The 17,987-nt window shown below is 38.7% G+C and overlaps 2 protein-coding genes across 2 annotated transcripts; one reads left to right on the top strand and one right to left on the bottom strand.

Moving 5' to 3' along the window:
- Positions 1-27: 27 nt before the first annotated feature.
- On the bottom strand, positions 28-6,902 carry sgcb (sarcoglycan, beta (dystrophin-associated glycoprotein)). Its single transcript, XM_004557127.5, has 6 exons — positions 6,867-6,902; positions 5,653-5,862; positions 5,377-5,562; positions 5,062-5,253; positions 3,707-3,835; positions 28-3,623 (listed from the first exon to the last, which is right to left on the bottom strand). The coding sequence occupies exons 1-6, from the start codon at positions 6,879-6,881 to the stop codon at positions 3,423-3,425; spliced, it is 933 nt and encodes a 310-aa protein (XP_004557184.1). The 5' UTR covers positions 6,882-6,902; the 3' UTR covers positions 28-3,422.
- Positions 6,903-7,605: 703 nt separating this feature from the next.
- spata18 (spermatogenesis associated 18) lies at positions 7,606-11,997 on the top strand. Its single transcript, XM_004557128.5, has 12 exons — positions 7,606-8,055; positions 9,271-9,376; positions 9,447-9,562; positions 9,645-9,763; positions 9,878-9,973; positions 10,054-10,188; positions 10,275-10,506; positions 10,614-10,772; positions 10,865-11,040; positions 11,246-11,369; positions 11,491-11,565; positions 11,847-11,997. Exons 1-12 carry the CDS (start codon positions 7,969-7,971, stop codon positions 11,901-11,903), a joined length of 1,482 nt encoding a protein of 493 aa, XP_004557185.1. The 5' UTR covers positions 7,606-7,968; the 3' UTR covers positions 11,904-11,997.
- The last annotated feature ends 5,990 nt before the right edge of the window (positions 11,998-17,987 follow it).

Here is a 17,987-nt window from a genome sequence, read left to right as displayed (position 1 = left end):
GCGCATTTACTGAAACAATGATAACACTTTTCACATAGCAACACATTTCTTTATTGAAACAAACATGCCAATGAAATGTTGGACAAATTTCCAAATAAGGCTGGTCGCAATATATTTATTTCTTCGGTTTTTCTTCGATCAAATAAGCTGTTCTTTCATGACAGGCATGAAGTCTGTGCTCTGAGAACAACTATTGACGTTAACATCAGTAATCGTTAACATCAGTTGACAACAGACAAGACAATCCAAAGCAAAGTCAAATATTATATATTATATTGCACAAAATTCAAACAACCCCATATAGGTTGCACCCACAGTAGCTGATGAACTAAAATTCTCAACATTTGCATTAATCTGTAGCAGAATGTAGTGCACACTGTTTTTTCAATATTGTATTCTTCTGTTGTTAAAAAAGCTTTTGCAACAAAATTAAAATATTACACATATATCTAATGATATATAGTCCCTTGTATATCCATTGGCACGTGCATGATAAACAGCCCGAGATATGCAGAAAGAAACCTACTCTGCATCACTGGATGGCTTAAAATGTATCATGTATAACAATTTATCATTAACTCTGTGCATTGCATTACCTGCAAATTTTACATACATCATTACAGTCATGTAGTGTCTTCCACATGTCAGCTAATATGACAGAAAATATCACACAGCTGCCCGGAATAATGAAATGGCAAATGGGATCTTAGACAAACCCCATATAGGGTTTTTATATTATTAATACTGGATGGCAAGCCAAAAAAATAAATATTGTATCTGCTCATTACTGCTAAAAGGGAGTGAAAACAATAATAATACCAATAAAGCATACATGAGACACTACATGTATAAAGGCTAATTTACACTATCTCAAAAACTGACATAGATTTAACTCTGTCTTTGCAGAGGATTGAAGGAAGAACTATTTAAAGTTTACATTTTTTGATCTTGTTTAGCGCCATCTTGTGCCAGTACAGAACACGACATCACCGGGTTGGTTGGTTGCTAGGGGTGCAACAATACTCGTATCGATATTGAACCATTCGGTACGCATATGTATCGAACAATACAAAATTTTTAATTTATTTTATCAACTTTCCTTCTGACGATGCTGTCTGTGTTGAGCGCTCAGTGGATCTGCGCTCGACAGTGCAGCCTAGGCGGAGTAGTCGAATGCAGATTCACTGAGCGCAGGGCAAGCTAGAGAGACTGAAGTTAAGCTCTCGTTGCAACATGGCAAATTGAACCTCCCCCACCCTCATTCAGATCTGGCGTTTGGAACTATTTTGGTTCTCATGTGACGTATGACCCTGAAGGTAAGCGCGTCATGGACAAAAGTAAAACAGTATGTCGGATGTGCCACGCAATGCTCAATTACATTGGTGGGAACTAGTGCGTTAGCGCAGTTTGCTCGTTAACGTGTTGGCCGTCCAGCCCCACGCACGGGGCGATCCGCGGTAGCTCGTTAACGGAGATTTGCCGTGTTGTGGCGTTAACGTCATTTCAACGAGATTAACGCTGACAGCACTAGTGGGAACACAACGAATATGACTGCACATTTACGCCGACATCATCCTAGTGCAAAGACAAGTGGAAGCAGACAAAAACAACAAGCACGCATGCTACAAACTTTACTCGAGTCATTTAGACAGCCGTTAGCACATGATTCTCCTTATGGGGACCTGATATGTTTAATATGCTGCTGAGAGTATAGCCCAGAAGAAGCGTATAGTATAGCTTTTATTTTGGAAAGAGCCATTTCCCTGTAATAAACTCTCTTTTCCAAAGATGAGTGATTCCTCAATCAGATAGATGTATTTTTTTTACTTTGTTGTTTCAGCAACATTAAATTTAAAAACTGTACTTTTGAGTTAAAATATATATTTATAATTTTAATAAATGACAAATTAAAAAGGCATGAACATTTTTTTTGTATCGCAAAAATATCGAACCGTGATACCAAAGTATCGAACCGAACCGAACCGTGAATTTTGTGTATCGTTGCACCCCTATTGGTTGCAGCTTATAGACTTACATTAGCTTATGTTAGCTAACTAGTAACCAGTAACTCAGGTGAGAATAAGGACACTAAAATTAAAAAGCAGTCCAAGGGTATCACTTTTGTGCTGTCCCTGGCTGCAACAATAAATTTTATCAAAAAAAACAAAAACAAAGCTATATTCAGTTTCACTTTCTGTCTCTTAAGCAGTAAGTGGTTCCCTTGTTGTTTGGCTAGCTGCATTGAAACAGTAAAATCCTCCTGTTAGGCACAGTAGGTGACCAACACTCGTTTACAAAGGTTTATAAAGCACTTTATGAATGAGGACTGTGTGGAGGAGACCCTGTTTGAGTCAGGTGACAGGTGGTTCACCAGACCGACACACTGCTGTCCGATACCACACCGTTTCTTCAGTAGGTGAGTGTACCTAGAAGCACAATCAGCTGGCAAAACAGATGTTTGCAAGATGCAATCAGCACTATTTATGCAATAAAATAGTCTCTTTTCTTATGCACATCCAAACAGTTTACAACACAACATACATAAAAACATACATAAATTTTATTGCATAAATTTGATCGCAGGTTGTGGCCTTTAACTGATTGCGCTGCTAGGTACATCTGGCCAGACGAGGAAAAACACCAGCTTGTTGGTCTGGTAAAACAACCTGTTACTTGACTCAAACAAGCTCTCCTCCACTCAGTGCTCATTTAGAAAGTGCTTTACGAACCCAAACATTACAGATAACAGGTGGATTTTCCTGTTTCAATGCAGCTAGCCAATTAACGAAGAACCAATTACTGCTTTAGAGACAAAAAGTGAAATTGATCAGCATTTCCTTGGTTTTTTTAACATAAAATGCATCATTGCAGCCAGGGGCAATAAAAAAGTGATCCCCTTTGATCCCTGCTTTTTTTGGTTTTAGTGTCCTTATTATTACCTGAGTTACTGGTTCTGTGATTAGTTAGCTAACATAAACTAATGAAATGCCCTGGTGATGTCATGTTCTATACTGGCACCAGATGGCGTTAAACATTTTCAAAAAATGTAAACTTGAAACATTTATTTCTTAAATCCAGCTTCCCAGAGAGAGTTAAATCTAGTTTTTGAGAGTAGGGCTCCATAGTGTACATTAGCCTTTGTACGTGTAGTGTTTCATGTCCTACTATATAGAAGTAACATAGACTGATATCATCTCAAGTTGGCAAATCTGCAGAAAAACAAAATACTACAGTTTTTATCTTTGGCCAAGTGGCAAAAATAATAAGAAACACAGAATTTGACACATGACCCACAGAGATATTATGCCCAAGCCATTATGAATGTCCTATATATTAGAGCTCCACACTATCAAAAATAAATTTGAAAGTGGTTTATCTGAATTCAGTGTGGACTGATTGAGATGCAATAGCAGATTCCAGTCCTAGTGAGCCTTCTTACATGGGTTATCTAAAGTCTGGCAGCCCATGTTGGTAAATTTCACCCGCACACGGAACAGAGTTCCATCTTCACACATGCAGAGCTTGTACCTCTCCTGACCTTCATTGAAATACAGATCTCCTGCAGAGTTAGGAAAACGCGTGGCATTGAACATGACCGATCCATTGAGCACGATGCTGTTCTCCTGCGAAGACAAATCATCATTACTCATCGATCTTCTGGCCCTTTACTCGATCGGCTTTATTGTAGGAAAAATTCCATACTCACAGCCCTGAGCTCAATGTTTCCACCCATTTTGAACTCGATTGTCCGACCCATGATGTTGACCCCTTCGTTACCACGAATGATGGCAGAGTCTCCTTTAATGTTCAGGTCAGATGCTGCATTACTGGTGATCTAAAAGTCACAGAGAGAATATGAAGTTTAGAATATAATGTTATGAACAGCAACACAAGACTGTTAACAAAAAAGTTAAAAAATAAAATCAAATAAAAACGATACTGTGAAAGACATTTTTAACGAATATTTTTTCCTCCACTTATTAAATGTGATGCAGCATGGCTGCAAATATCTCTTAAGGCTACTGTATTTCCACTAAGCAGTTTATTAGGCAGTATAATGTGAAAATAAATAGCACACTATGTGCACACTCTGTGCTGGGCCTTTTCCAGCTAGCCTGGATGAGGAGGGAACCCCCCGCTCAGCGCAGCCACATGTGCCTGAGGTGTGACCTGGGCAGTTAGCCAGTGAAATTTGCTTCCTCTGTGATGCTGGCAACTTTTCCATTTTTGGCTTGTGGCAATACAATTGTGTTCATTCTGGTCAACTGACAGTTTCTTGTAGATCTAGTGGCATTTTTATCAAAAGTTTAATCATTTACAAAAGTGTACACAAAAGTTTATTGTTACTAAATTTAACAAATATGCATCTTTTGACATCTTCAAGTTAAAAATTCATAGAAAATAAAGAAATATAAATTAAATCTTTTTTGCATGTTATTCTAGAAGTTTAGAAAGTTTAGGAAAAAAGTAAAAAAATAAATTTTTCTAGCTTTAGCTGTGTTTTTGGAACCTGCGTCACAAATATGTCGCAAAAACATATTTGTTTGTGATTATTTATTCTGAATCTTTTGAAAGGCACCACTGCTTGGAATTCAGCTCTGTTACGAATTTTCTTGAAACTTTGTTTAGCAGCTTTGCACACCTGTTTTTTCTGTCAGGTTCTCTCAGCCTCTGATAAACTGGAGTCATGGTGAACTGTAAACTTTATATCCCTCCATAGACTTTCTAGATTTTCAGATTTAAATATATTTCTTTAGAATAGTCCAGTTTTGTTTAAACTTTCACATGATGTGGCATCTATGAATGTTTAGATCTGAAGTAGATTTGTGAAAACAACTTTCACAAGGTTAAAAGATGAATTCATAACTGAGCCTTTCTTCTGTTTACACTGATGAAGTTCAGCATCTTCATGGGGACTTTTCCATGTTCTGTAAATATGCTGTTTTGCTTTACCTTTATGGATTATTAGCTAATGTTTGGTACAGGTTATAAAACACTGACAGGACTAATGAAATACTTTGTTATTGCACCCATCAGTGAGTTACTGGAAACCGTACACACCCTTTCTGTGGAAGCTTTTTTAACGCTGAGGACTTTGACTCCTTTGGGCAAATGAAACTCGTGGTTTTCAAAGTCAGTGCTGAAGAATGTGGTCTGGGTCCGAGGGTCTGTGAAGGATATGCCGACATCACTGACGATTGAGGTCTTGTCCTTTTCTACGCTCAGCTTTGTAGTGCCTTGCTGGAAGACTACCTGTAGCAACACATGTTAAATAAAAGAGGAGAGTTTTTAATGTGTGCGCATTATGGGCTTTTCTTGTCTTTTTATCGATACTCAGCTTTTACTAAACTCTGTAACACACTCTGTATTGCTCACCGGGTTGTTGTTACCAACAATGACCAGATCCTGGTCTTTACGGCCTCCTACTGTGCTCTTGTGCAGCGGGTGGACAATACCCATGTCTGCTTTCTGTTTGAAGCGCAGCAGGCCACTCTCATGGAACTCCATACTGTCGCAGCCATTCGGACCGATGCGGATCACTGTCCATATAACCAATGTGATCTGTGAGGCGACAGCATGCACAAAATATACAGATCACACACTAAAAAAAAGCAACACACAGACAAATACACTGATGTTTTAGGTACTCACAATTAAATTAATTAAGGCGAGGAGGAAGAGGATGATAATGATGCACACAGCCATGTTTCCTTTGCGTCCTCTTAGCCCTGTCTTATGAAGACGCTCTTCCTCTATGGGTACATAGCCTGCTTTGAAATTACTGTTGTGCTCCTTGTTGATAGTACGGCGTTCTATGGCTTTTTCTCGCATGGACTTCTTCACTGGCCCATTGGAGCTTTCCTAGAAGCCAGAAAACAAACTCTGAGGTCTAATGCTTACAGTCTTAATAACAAGTAATAACAGATAATAAAACCTGTAATCTATGGTGTAACTGTCCCACATTTACCACGTAACTCTACTGAATTACTTGAAGTACCTACTGTTTCTAAACGTAGACACTTAAAATGTAGTTATAGCAAGAAATGGTAGTAACAATTAGAGAAACTAATTATACTGTAAGAACTTATAAATAAGAAGACCTATGAGTATTTTAACGGAGAAAGAAATGAAAGCTACATGCATGCATTTTTAAATTAATTAACACCTTCATGTTGTTTTAATGGAAAGTAAAAACAACCTTTCCTCTTTTTACAATGTAATTACACAGTTGTTAGGGTGTATTTGAGAGTATCCACTCATAAGCCTAATTTTATAGCTTTAGAGCACATATTGATTATTGAGATTGGTTTACCCAGAATCTCACGTTTACGCACCAACTGTTGTATTTTCTCGACTTTCTTTTCTTTTTGAATCGCCTCTACTTTCTTTTTAGTTTTAAATTAAAGTTTTTAGTTCCTCCCTGTTTTCAATGTCCTCTCTGCATCTGTTAAATACCCGCGACAGCCTGTCGCTGGCCATAACTAAAAATAAACTGTACTCATTTTGGCAGCAAAATGGAAATAACCTGCTCTCCGCTGTATCAATATTACACAGCTATAGTTTTATTCTCTTCATAGTGTTGTAATAAATTCGCTGTCAAACAGCAGGTCTAGTAAAAGAATAAGATTTTTATTTATTTCCATATGACGCTTTCGCTACCCATAGCAGAGGCCACTAATGTTTTCTGTTACACTGATATTCCGATAGAGCCCAGACAAAAGCCCAGTATGCTTTTTAAAAAAAAAAAATTAATCCAGTTTATATTGTGTATTATTTAGAAACATATATATAAGTGTTCCGTTAACTAAATGCAAAAAAGGCGGAGAAAAACGCAAGAATAACAACAAATACGGAACATAACGGACCTGTTCAGACGCCATGTTGACCCTCCCTCTTCTGCTTGCTGAGAGTTCGGAGCAAACCACTTTTCACAGATAAAGGGGACAGTACTCCATAATGATTATGTTTTTAGTTGTGGACTGAATGGTAGTTGAATATGACTTGACTATAGAAAACAAATACATACACAATAAATATAAAAAACAGATAAATAAAAAAAAATCTATCAAAATTTTTTTGATGACATTGAAAAATGGCATATTCCAAACTCAGCCAGCCAATGACAGAAAAATCCTAAAATAGAAGAAACGGTCCATTCATATTTTCCACAGGTGAACTGTCAGCAGCGGACACGATTCTTAAATAATAATAATAATAATAATAATAATAATAATAATAATAATAATAATAATAATAATGATGATGATGATGATAGATAGATAGATAGATAGATAGATAGATAGATAGATAGATAGATAGATAGATAGTAATAACATTACTATTAATGATATATATTTCATAGCTGTACATAGCATAGTGATCATTTTTTATCACAAAAAATTGTGATACAATTGTGATCATACACTCAAAAAGTCATATTTAGGATAACGTATTTAAAGGCATTAATTGAAATGATTGCTAAATTTGATCTGGATTACAATACATAAGTACAACACACATAACTATTCCAGTTATTATTTTAGATACAACAATGAACTGCACATTTAATTTAGTATGTCATATTATCGTATAATCGGATTTGACCCAACACCGCCACTCGAGCAGCACCTGACCCCAAGGGGGGTTAGTTAACTCCCTCGGTATTGGTTTCGTTTAACAGGATGTCATTACGATCGTATTTACATCTGGGGGGAGACCACAGTCTGCAGAGGCCTGACTGAGACGGGAGTAATTTATTTAAACCCTGCGTTCGTTGCTCCCGTCGTCTCCTCACTCGGTTGCCACAACTGAAGGCGGCGCTTGGCATTCGTGTCGCAGGTGCAGAAAGCTGCCGGTCCAGGAATTTTTACTACACTCCTCGTTAAGACGTACCCCCCTCCGCCTGCTGCTACTGCTGCAGGCCTCCTCCTGGGGATTTTTAAAACCTCCCGAGGATTGTGGATCGACATGGCTGACACTTTAAGGAGATTGACCAACACATCTTCATTCAGCGTCTTACAGGACAAGCTTGAGAGTTGGCACAAGGACTACCATGTAAGTTCATCAATAAGTCATGATTGACCTAAATCTGACCACACAACTTCATCCGTGTTAGCCAGTCCTATTTCCATGATCACTATCCACTGAATTGGTATATTTGCATACAGTTGAACCTTTTAGCCAAAGGGTTTCAGATATATTATGAGCATCCTCGTCTTCAGAACATGACAAATAGGTTTGTCTGCTCTCGTCCATTACTGATTTTTATTCGTTAAACCTGTGATTTTCATTTGTTTTGTTCCACTTTATTATTATAATCATAAATGAAACTGTTACAGGCAGTTTGGAAACGCTTTAAATCATTTTAAAAAATACAGCAAAGGAATGCATTTGTTTAGATTTGATTTCCCAGTGGAGTTTGGTTGGTATGGACGCCGGTTGCCATGGGTACTTTTAGACAGCTCCAAAGATATTTGCCTCAGGTTGAGATGGTTCACTTCCTCTTTCTTCCTGTAGAGGCAATAACTTCAAACGTAGGCATCAAATGCCTTCGAGTGTTTACAGCTAATACGAAATAAAGCTAATAAGAAACTAATAAGTAAAAATGAGTAATAAGTAAGTAATAAAGAAATAACCATCATAATATATATAATATAACAATATAGTACTATATCGATTAATTGATTATATATATTGATTTTTTTTAAAGAAACTCTAGGAGACGTACCCTAACAGACCTAACAAACCTCCTAAACTAAATATTGTTTAAATAAATTTAATATAATAAATAGGTACACGGCATAAAACAATGGAGTTTTTTTGCTGAGCTACTTTTTGCTTGGCTAAATTGTGAATAAATCTTTCCTGTAACCTTCTGTCAGGAAAAGTGAAGCTTAAGAAATGAAATTATGGGAGAACAGGGCAATACCTTCGACTATATAAACGTGGACAATAACATTCATAACATTCACAGGGAAATGCTATTTTTCAATTGTTTTAAAACCCTAGTTTTGTGTCAGAGTCTGCAAACTTTTTAAGCAGTTTTTATCAAATGCAATTTTCCCACCTACAGTTCTAAAACATATATGTTAGTTTAATCTGTGATTCTAAATAAGCTTTAAGTGAATCGTTGTCTGTTTCTTTGTACTAGACAGCGTGTACTCTACCTCTGGCACTGTGACAGCTGGGGAAGGCTCCATGTGACTATGATGGATAAGTGGTTAAGATAATGGAAAAATAAATTTGTTTCCTTTTTTTTAACCCTCCAAGGTGATTTCTTGTGACCAGAATCTGAACAGATGTTGTGAGCTGATTGAAATCACCGCCAAAATCCAGGGCCAACTGTTTGCCATCCTCAACCTTACAGCTGCAGAAGGTACAAGCTTCATCAGTTTATTTATGTTTATTTTATTGAGCACAGGTTCTAACATTTTGTCACTAATCAGGTGGACACTATGCCGGAGTGGACACTCTGAAAACACGACTACTACCATGGCTCGGATCCTGTTTCTCAATGGCGAGGCCTTCAGTCAGTGATGACACCAGTCTACAGCTCATCCAGGTGACTCCATCTATCAGTAAACCAGAAAATCTGTCAGAGTGTTCATATATATGACATATATATCATCATTTTTAAATGTTAGGATTCAGCAGAGAAGGACAGAAAGATCAGGGAGCTCTCTGCCTCCCATGAGAATGACTTGCAGAAGCTGGAGACTCAGCTGTGCTCCGCTCGGCTACAGCTGGAGTCAGTCAGAGCAGAGTGAGTCTAAATTATAGATTAAAAAAAACTGTCAGACCTTCTTACCTCAGCTTCAATGGCTCATATTTAACTACACTTTGGTCAGTAAATACAGGTACCGATCTGTTTAAACAGGCTGCTTGATGCTCAGAAGGAACTGGATGAGACAAAGAGCAAGTCTACAACCACCTTTCTGGCCACTGAAGATGAAATATTACAACTGAAAGCTGAGTAGGTGATGTAGATGATTTACTTGTTTTAATATGCACGTATGAGTTTTTCTGTTAATGTGAAGTGTGTCTGTGCTTCAGTTTGAGATCCGCACATGAGCAGGTGGACATTTATAAGAGAAAGCTGGAAGCTCTCGATGACTATGAGCGGCAGATTCGCCTGTTGAGAGACGAAGTGTCTTACCTGAGCACAGAGAAAGCCATGCTGCAAGCGAGGTACACACACAAACATTACACGCTCACACACTGACACCGTTCAGCGTCTTAAATAATTAATATGTTAGATTTTTTCTGTCTCTCAGGTTGGTGAGGAGTCGTTCTCCGAGCCCTTTGTCCAGGCACAACCGCTCTTCCAGCCCCGGAAGGAGTGAGTCACCCACCCGAGCCCAGCTCACTAACTCCTCCCGCCACGCCCGCCTTGTGTCGCGCTTCAATGACCTATATGCTGTGGAGCGTCTGGATGCCCAGGCCCTGCTTCGCCGCTACATTTCTGACTTGGAGATGGTCCAGAGAATAATCTTTATTGCAGTTGTGGTATGGCTGCAGCTATTTTAGAGCTGTGTGTACACAGAGCTGATCATTTGATCTGCTGTCTGCTGCGATTCATGGAAATGTATGTATTGCCTGCTTTCCTGTTATAGGAATCCTTCAAGACAGCAAAACTGGCTTACCGTCAGTTCAGGCTACGAGTCAGAAAGACACTGTCCACATCTCACTTTGGGCCGGAAAGTTTAGAAGATGCAGCTGTGGACTACATCGTCAGAAACCTGGACCTTTATGATGTTCAGACCAGCGTCAATGTAGGATGATGCGTCTCATGTGTGCTGTGCAACACTCATGAACAAAATGCTGTAGTTCTGAGGGAAACCATGATCGTCTTTCATCTCTGCAGGATGTCATCAATGCTATGAATGTGAACCCTCGGATCTCCTTCCCGCCAGAGGTGGACTTTGTCCTCATCAGTTCGTTGATCAGAGAGGCATGCAGAGTGGCCTTCGCCATGCAGACACTGGACCCTCCACTGGACTTGGGCTTTGCCACTGATGGAGAACTATACAATGACATCAAGTCAGTCCTGTTTTTGTACACCCAGCAGTCATTTGTTCATTTTTTAAAGGGAAAGTTTTAAGTAACATGTTTTCCATGATGCAAACAGTCACTACAGAATATCACTCCTTGAACTTCAGCCTGTCACTGAAAGCCTCTACCAGTAGATGTCACCCACAACACTTAGATGCACACTTCCAACTCTCCCCTGTCTCTTTCCTTTAAGGTATCGGCGCAGCTACGACTCTGAGTTCACTGCTCCTCTGGTGATGTACCATGTGTGGCCAGCCTTAATGGAAGGAAACACTGTAATAGTGAAGGGCGAGGCTGTGACTAGAAGTGGTGCTCTGGTATTGGTTTTTTAATGTTTAAATATATCACAATTACTGGATGTTATTTAACAGGGTACGTGAGGACACGAAGATGCATACAAAGCTCGTGTGCATACTGGTGGTTTTTCTGTTTTTGCAGTGGAGCCGAAGCCGCAGCAGAAGCAGTAGTACCAGCCCTGTGCGCTCTCGCTCTCTCAGCCCAACTCGCAGCCTTGTAAGTCACTATAATATTAAATAGTCCAACCACACAGAAAGAAAAGCACAACTTGGGAGTTTTGGTCACACAGGGGATAATTTTCTTTTCCTGGGTATAACATCACTCAGCTACTCATGAAATTATGATTCCTTTCACTTTTTGTACCTAACAACGTGCATGCATACCCATGGCTCTAAGGGTATGTATTTCAGAATCACTTTTTAAAATGTAATTTGGTTTGTTTAAGCTTTAACTTACTCAAAAACTGGAAGTATAATCATCATCATTGTCTTTTTTAGGCATTTAACAGCAGAAGAAGCCTGTCTCCTGGACGTCTCAGAGCTAGCCACCTGTGACATTTGGCCACATGTGCTGAAAGTCAAATGCATGGTCACACTTATGCTTCTACCAAATAAAGCAATGAAACCGTTCATAACCTTACCAACCAAAGGCTGTGTGCATTGTTGGAAGGACGCTTTACAGGACATAAGATGATATAGATTAAGCAAAATTAGCCCAGTAGATAACTGAACAGTTGTTCTACTATATTTACTCTATTAATTTTTGACTAACAGTATTGTAGTGATGCTTGGGAACTTAAAGGAAAGGCATATTTCAGGAACAAAAAAGACCTGCACACTAGCACTTTATTGGTGCTAAAATTAGGACCCATACTCAACACTATCAGTCAACATTTCAGTGGCAGATTGTATTACTGTGCTAGTGATTGGTGCTAATTTAACATCCTCCAGTACTTGAGTTACAGATTTTTGGTCAGTGTTTTTAGTGTTTGTTGGATGCTGTGTTGTTATTCTTATTTTATTTTTTTATCCTTTTAATATTTTTCGTTATTTTTGGTGCTGTTGTTCTATGTAGATACAGTATGTAATACCAGATCAGACTTTCAAATAAGATGGTGATGAGATTTTTCCACTAAAAACGTAAAGAGTTGTTCACGTCATCATTGTAAAAAACAGAAGGGTCAGTGGTAGTTTTTTGGGGGAAAAATATCCGGGTGCATTCAGTGTGACAGTGCGTGTCTTCTTATTTCAAATGGATTAAAGAAGAATTAAAACATATTGATTTTACAGTGATTTGGTTTGCAATGCGAGTATCCTTTAATGGTGCCTTATATCAGCGGTCCCCAACCCCCGGGCCTTGGACCGGTACCGGTCCGTGAGTCGTTTGGTACCGGGCCGCGAGAGTTGAGGCTCAGGTGTGAAATGTATAGTTTTCAGGGTTTTTATCGGTTTTCAGCGTTATTTTGTTATCGTTTTTAACGTTAACTCGGTTTTCCTGGGTCATTTCAGGTGTATTATGAACAAAACTTCTTTTTTTCGGTACCGGTACTAGTTTTATTTTGTTGTATTTATCCGCGACACCTTAAAGGCCGGTCCATGAAAATATTGTCGGGCATAAACCAGTCCGTGGCGCAAAAAAGGTTGGGGACCGCTGCCTTATATGATTGTTTTTTGTATTAAATGGCTGATGCAACTCCAAACTATTTTCTGATTTGTAATGTATCATTTTATATTGATTAAAGACTTTTTTCTGTAGCCTTAGTTCAGTGTAGCAATTAATTTCCTACAGACATTAAAAAAAACATTTATAAATTTCATCAATATAGCATCAGAATCAGAATCAGCATACTTTATTAATCCCTAAAGAAATTAATTGGGTTACATTTGTTCCATTACAGTAACAGTAACAGAAAAAGACTAGACTATTTAACAATACAATATGTTACAGATTTAAGAAATAGCACAATATATACAAATCACTCAATAATAAATATCAAGAATATTGACAGCAACATTACTGAGTAGAAAACAGCATGTACAAGAAGGATGTAACTGTTGCAGTGTTTACAGTGCATTAGATGGAGGGGTTGCGCAGGGAGATGGCCACGGGCAGGAATGATTTCCTGTGTTGTTCAGTGGTGCTTTTTGGTAATCTCAGTCTCTCACTGAACATGCACCTGTGGCCAGCCAGCATGGAGTGGGTGGGAGGTATTATCCAACATTGTCTTTATCTTGGACAACATCCGCCTCTCCGACACTACCTTAAGGGAGTCCAGCTCCATCCCCACAACATTACAGACCTTGCCAATCAGTTTGAGTCGGTTGGCATCTGCGACCCCTAACCTGCTCCCCCAGCATGCAACAGTATAGAGGATAGCACTGGCCATAACAGACTCATAGAAAATCCCGAGCATAGTCCGATAGATGTGGAAGGACCTTAGCCGCCTCAGAAAATAGAGATGACTCTGGCATTTCCTGTAAAGTGCAGTGGCGTTTTTAACCCAGTCCAGCATGGTAATGCAGTTAAATCAGAAGGGACAGTTTTCACCAAAACCATTTTTAAACAGCTGATGTGGTGTGGACAGCCAAGTTTGTGAATGTGATAACTCGAGAACAAAGTGACGAATTAGTTTAAAATTCATACCATAGGTATTTCTACGAGGTAGCTGAGGGGGCCCACTGGCCGTCGCCAATATTTTTTTTTGCTGCTGCGTCTTATACTTTTCAAATGGCATTACATTCCTACAGCCCGATCCGGCGGGGAGGTGTGGGAAGCTAGATCGGGCGCCCCCCCCCCCCTTCCAGCTCTCCTCTCTGCTCTCTCCTATCTTGTCCCTTTTGTCTTACTTCTCTCCATCACCTTTTCTATCCCTTTGAAGAAATGAGGCTCCATAAATGCTAAAGAGGTAAGTATTATTTCTCAGTTGCAGTGAATAGATAGGAGAAAATAAACAGTAGAAAACTAAACAGAAGAAAGAAGAAGAGAAATAACAACTTAACATGAACCAGTGACATACTCCGGGGCCTGATCAACCCTGGCAGGGCCTCCTTGGATGAGGGTGTCTAGTAATAATGGCGGAAGCACCCGATGAATCCAAGGTCCACTACTGACGACGTTTCCCAAATCTTAATATTATAATCTAGATCAGATCTCTAATTCCTCCCCCCCCCCAAAAAAAATGGCAGATTAGCCTGGGTAAAAGACTGAAAGCTGAGGCACACAACGATGTGTGCTGCTGGTAAAGTTTCTGGGCTGCCTTTCCTCATAACAGCCATCTGTCAAGATTCTCGCCATTTAAAGCAATGCATTATCAAGGACTACAACATCTAGTCCTTTTAATGAATTTCCTACTACTCTGTTTGAACAATAGGGGATGCTGCTACTCCATCAAAGCTCAAGAAGTAAAAACACTGCAATGTGTGGAGCTCAATTTAAGTGTGGATTTAGTCCATCATTCAACACAGAATAAAAAAAACATGGGTTATCACATTAATTGTGCAATTTCAAAAAGCCTGAAATCATTTTACGACGTTTTATGAAAGTTGGAGGAGGAGATAAGGAGCCTTTACTGGCAAAAGCAAAGCCCAAAGTAACACAGAACTGAAGTCCAGCCAAAAAACAGCACAGGAAGCACGAGAAAAATCAGGGAGCACAACAGATGTCTTGACACAAAGGGGCAAAGACGTTATTGCATGTGCACAGTGTGCAAATACACTGCACAGGTGAAATCATCAACAGAAGGTGAAACTAGGCCAAAATATACGAGAAAACCAACCTACAAAGTAAAACAGGAAATAATTAAAAGACAATTAAAACTTTGTGCCTTTGCACATGAGGGCAAAGGCACAAACTGAGAAGAATAAAAACTAAATCCAAACAGTCTCAAATACTAAAACTCAGCATTATAACAGATAAACCCCTGGATTGTGGCAATTTAAATGAAATGTTTCTAATAAACTGCGCACTGAGTAGAAATACAAAACAAAACGTTATCCTGTTAAAGCAGTGTTTTTTGTAAAGAAGTGAAAAGTATAAAGGAATTATAGCGCTCAGACTGACACATTAATAGAGCATGGGACAAGGCGAGACAAACAGATACTTCCACTGATTGGTCTGTTTTCAAACAGCTTAGAAATAAATGTACTTCTCTTATTAAAAAGGCCAAATCTGAATACTTTTTGTCTGTCACCACTGAGAACCTCAATGATCCACAGAAATTTTGGAAAGTAATCAAGTCTTTTTCCGCCAATAAAATGACTCAAACCTTTCCTAAATCTGTTGTAAAAGATTCAGTCTCAATTAATGATAAAACTGAAATTTTGAATTGTTTTAATGAACACTTTCTATCAGTGGGTTCCTTGTTTGCTTCTGCAGAAACTTTTTTAACAAATACTTGCCCAGAACTCTCTATGTTTTCTGGAGACTGTTTTAACTTTGTACCTTTTAGTGTTTATGAAGTGCATAAAGCTTTAAAGGCTTTGGATCACAGAAAACCTCCTGGTCCAGACTTGATGGAACCTTATTTTTTGAAGTTGGCAGCTGATTTTATTGCAGAACCACTCTCAATTCTATTTAATTTTTCAATTAAAACCAAAGAAATTCCATCGGTTTGGAAATCAGCTTTCGTTTTGCCTTTATTGAAAGGAGGTGATCCATCGGTGTTGACTAATTATAGGCCAATATCAAATTTGTGTGTTTTATCCAAAATCCTGGAATCTCTAGTTTGTGACCAGTTGAAAGAGTTTTTGTACTCTAATGATATTGTCTCCAAATTTCAGTCAGGCTTCAGGAAAAAACACAGTACTAACACTGCCACTATTAAAGTGATAAATGATATTATTGTGGCACTTGATAAGAAATTGTACTGTGCGTCACTCTTTATTGACCTCTCAAAAGCTTTTGACACTGTTGATCATGCAGTCCTAAAAAACAGACTGCTCAGCCTTGGATTGTCAGAACATGCATTAGCGTGGTTCTCAAATTATCTGAAAAATAGAACCCAGTGCATTAAACTTGAAGGTCTTTGTTCTAAATTTGTTGCTGTCCACAAGGGGGTGCCACAGGGCTCAGTTTTGGGTCCCCTTCTGTTCCTTTTATATATCAATGACTTGGGTCAAAATGTCTCAGACACAAATTTGCATTTTTATGCTGACGACACAGTTATTTACTGTTATGGATCATCTCTTGCTCAGGCCATTGAAACTTTACAGAAAGCCTTTGTTGCTTTCCAGCATTCACTTATTCAGCTAAAATTAGTTCTCAATGCTGACAAGACTAAGCTAATGTTGTTTTCCAAGTCAAAGAAGGTCCCGGAGCCTATTCCAGTGGTGTCCACCCTTGAAGGAAATGTCATAGAGATAGTTCATGAATATAAATACCTTGGTGTCTGGATTGATGACTCCTTCACCTTTAAACCACATATAGAGAGACTAGTAAAGAAACTGAGACTTAAACTTCGTTTTTTCTTCCGTAATAAACAGTGCTTTTCTTTTGCAGTAAAAAAACGTCTTGTCACTGCAACCTTTTTATCTGTGTTAGATTATGGTGACATTCTGTATATGAACGCTTCTTCTTCATGTCTTCTAATGTTGGACACGATGTATCATGCTTCCTTGAGGTTTATTACCAATTGTAAATACCTGACCCATCACTGTGATTTGTACTTAAGAGTAAAATGGCCTTCTTTGGCCATTAGAAGACAGGGGCATTGGTACACTTTTATTTACAAAGCTATGCTTGGATTGCTGCCTCCTTATATTTGTACTTTGGTCACAAGGACAAATAGTGGTTCTTACTCCTTGCGCTCAAATGATCAGCTGCTGTTGTCTGTTCCCCTTGTCCGCACAGAGCTGGGTAAGAAAGCCTTTGTCCACTCTGCGCCTTTTTCATGGAACATGTTACAGAAAGACTGGAAACTAACTGAATTGTTGTCTTTAAATGTTTTTAAAACTAAACTCAAAGGCCTACAGGCTGCCTCAATAATGTGTAATTGTTTTGTGTAATTTTAACTTTGTTTGTTCGTATGTATTTGTCTTGAAATGTGCTGCCTCTTGGCCAGGACTCTCTTGAAAAAGAGGTCTTTGATCTCAACGGGACATTCCTGGTTAAATAAAGGTTAAATAAAAAAAATAAAAAAAATAATCTTTACACTTGGACTAATTTCTTTGCAGAATCCCAGCAGCAACACCCCAGTTCAGGCAATTTTTTATTCCTGAAATCTAATTAGCTCTCCCTGTCTGCTGGCCTTCTTCCCACCAGTCAAACCAATTATACTGTCAGCTCTTCAAAACCATATCTAATATCGGAAATCAAGTGTTAGTTCTGCTAAGCAGAAATTACACACTCACAAATAATTGCAGCACTGTGTGATGCAGTGTTGGCTGGCTATTTGCTGTATTATGTAACTTGCACTATTATCAAGAGTTTTTGATGAGAAAGCTGCTTTTGCTGTTTTGATTAGATGCAATCGTGGTGATTATACTCAGCTGCTGTGACCAGAGATTTGGTCTGTGTGGTCGCTGATTAAAGATTACATTGTTGTTTTTAGCATTAGCTTTCGTTTGTATGAAGCGTGTAACATTATCCAGTGGTTTTAAGGACAGAAGAGTTTTACATGTAGCTTTACATTACATTACATT

The sequence above is a fragment of the Maylandia zebra genome, linkage group LG23, assembly GCF_041146795.1.
Source record: "Maylandia zebra isolate NMK-2024a linkage group LG23, Mzebra_GT3a, whole genome shotgun sequence".
NCBI classification, from domain to species: Eukaryota; Metazoa; Chordata; class Actinopteri; order Cichliformes; family Cichlidae; genus Maylandia; species Maylandia zebra.
Note: the sequence above shows the minus strand (reverse complement) of the source record. Positions and strands in the feature narration are given on the sequence as shown.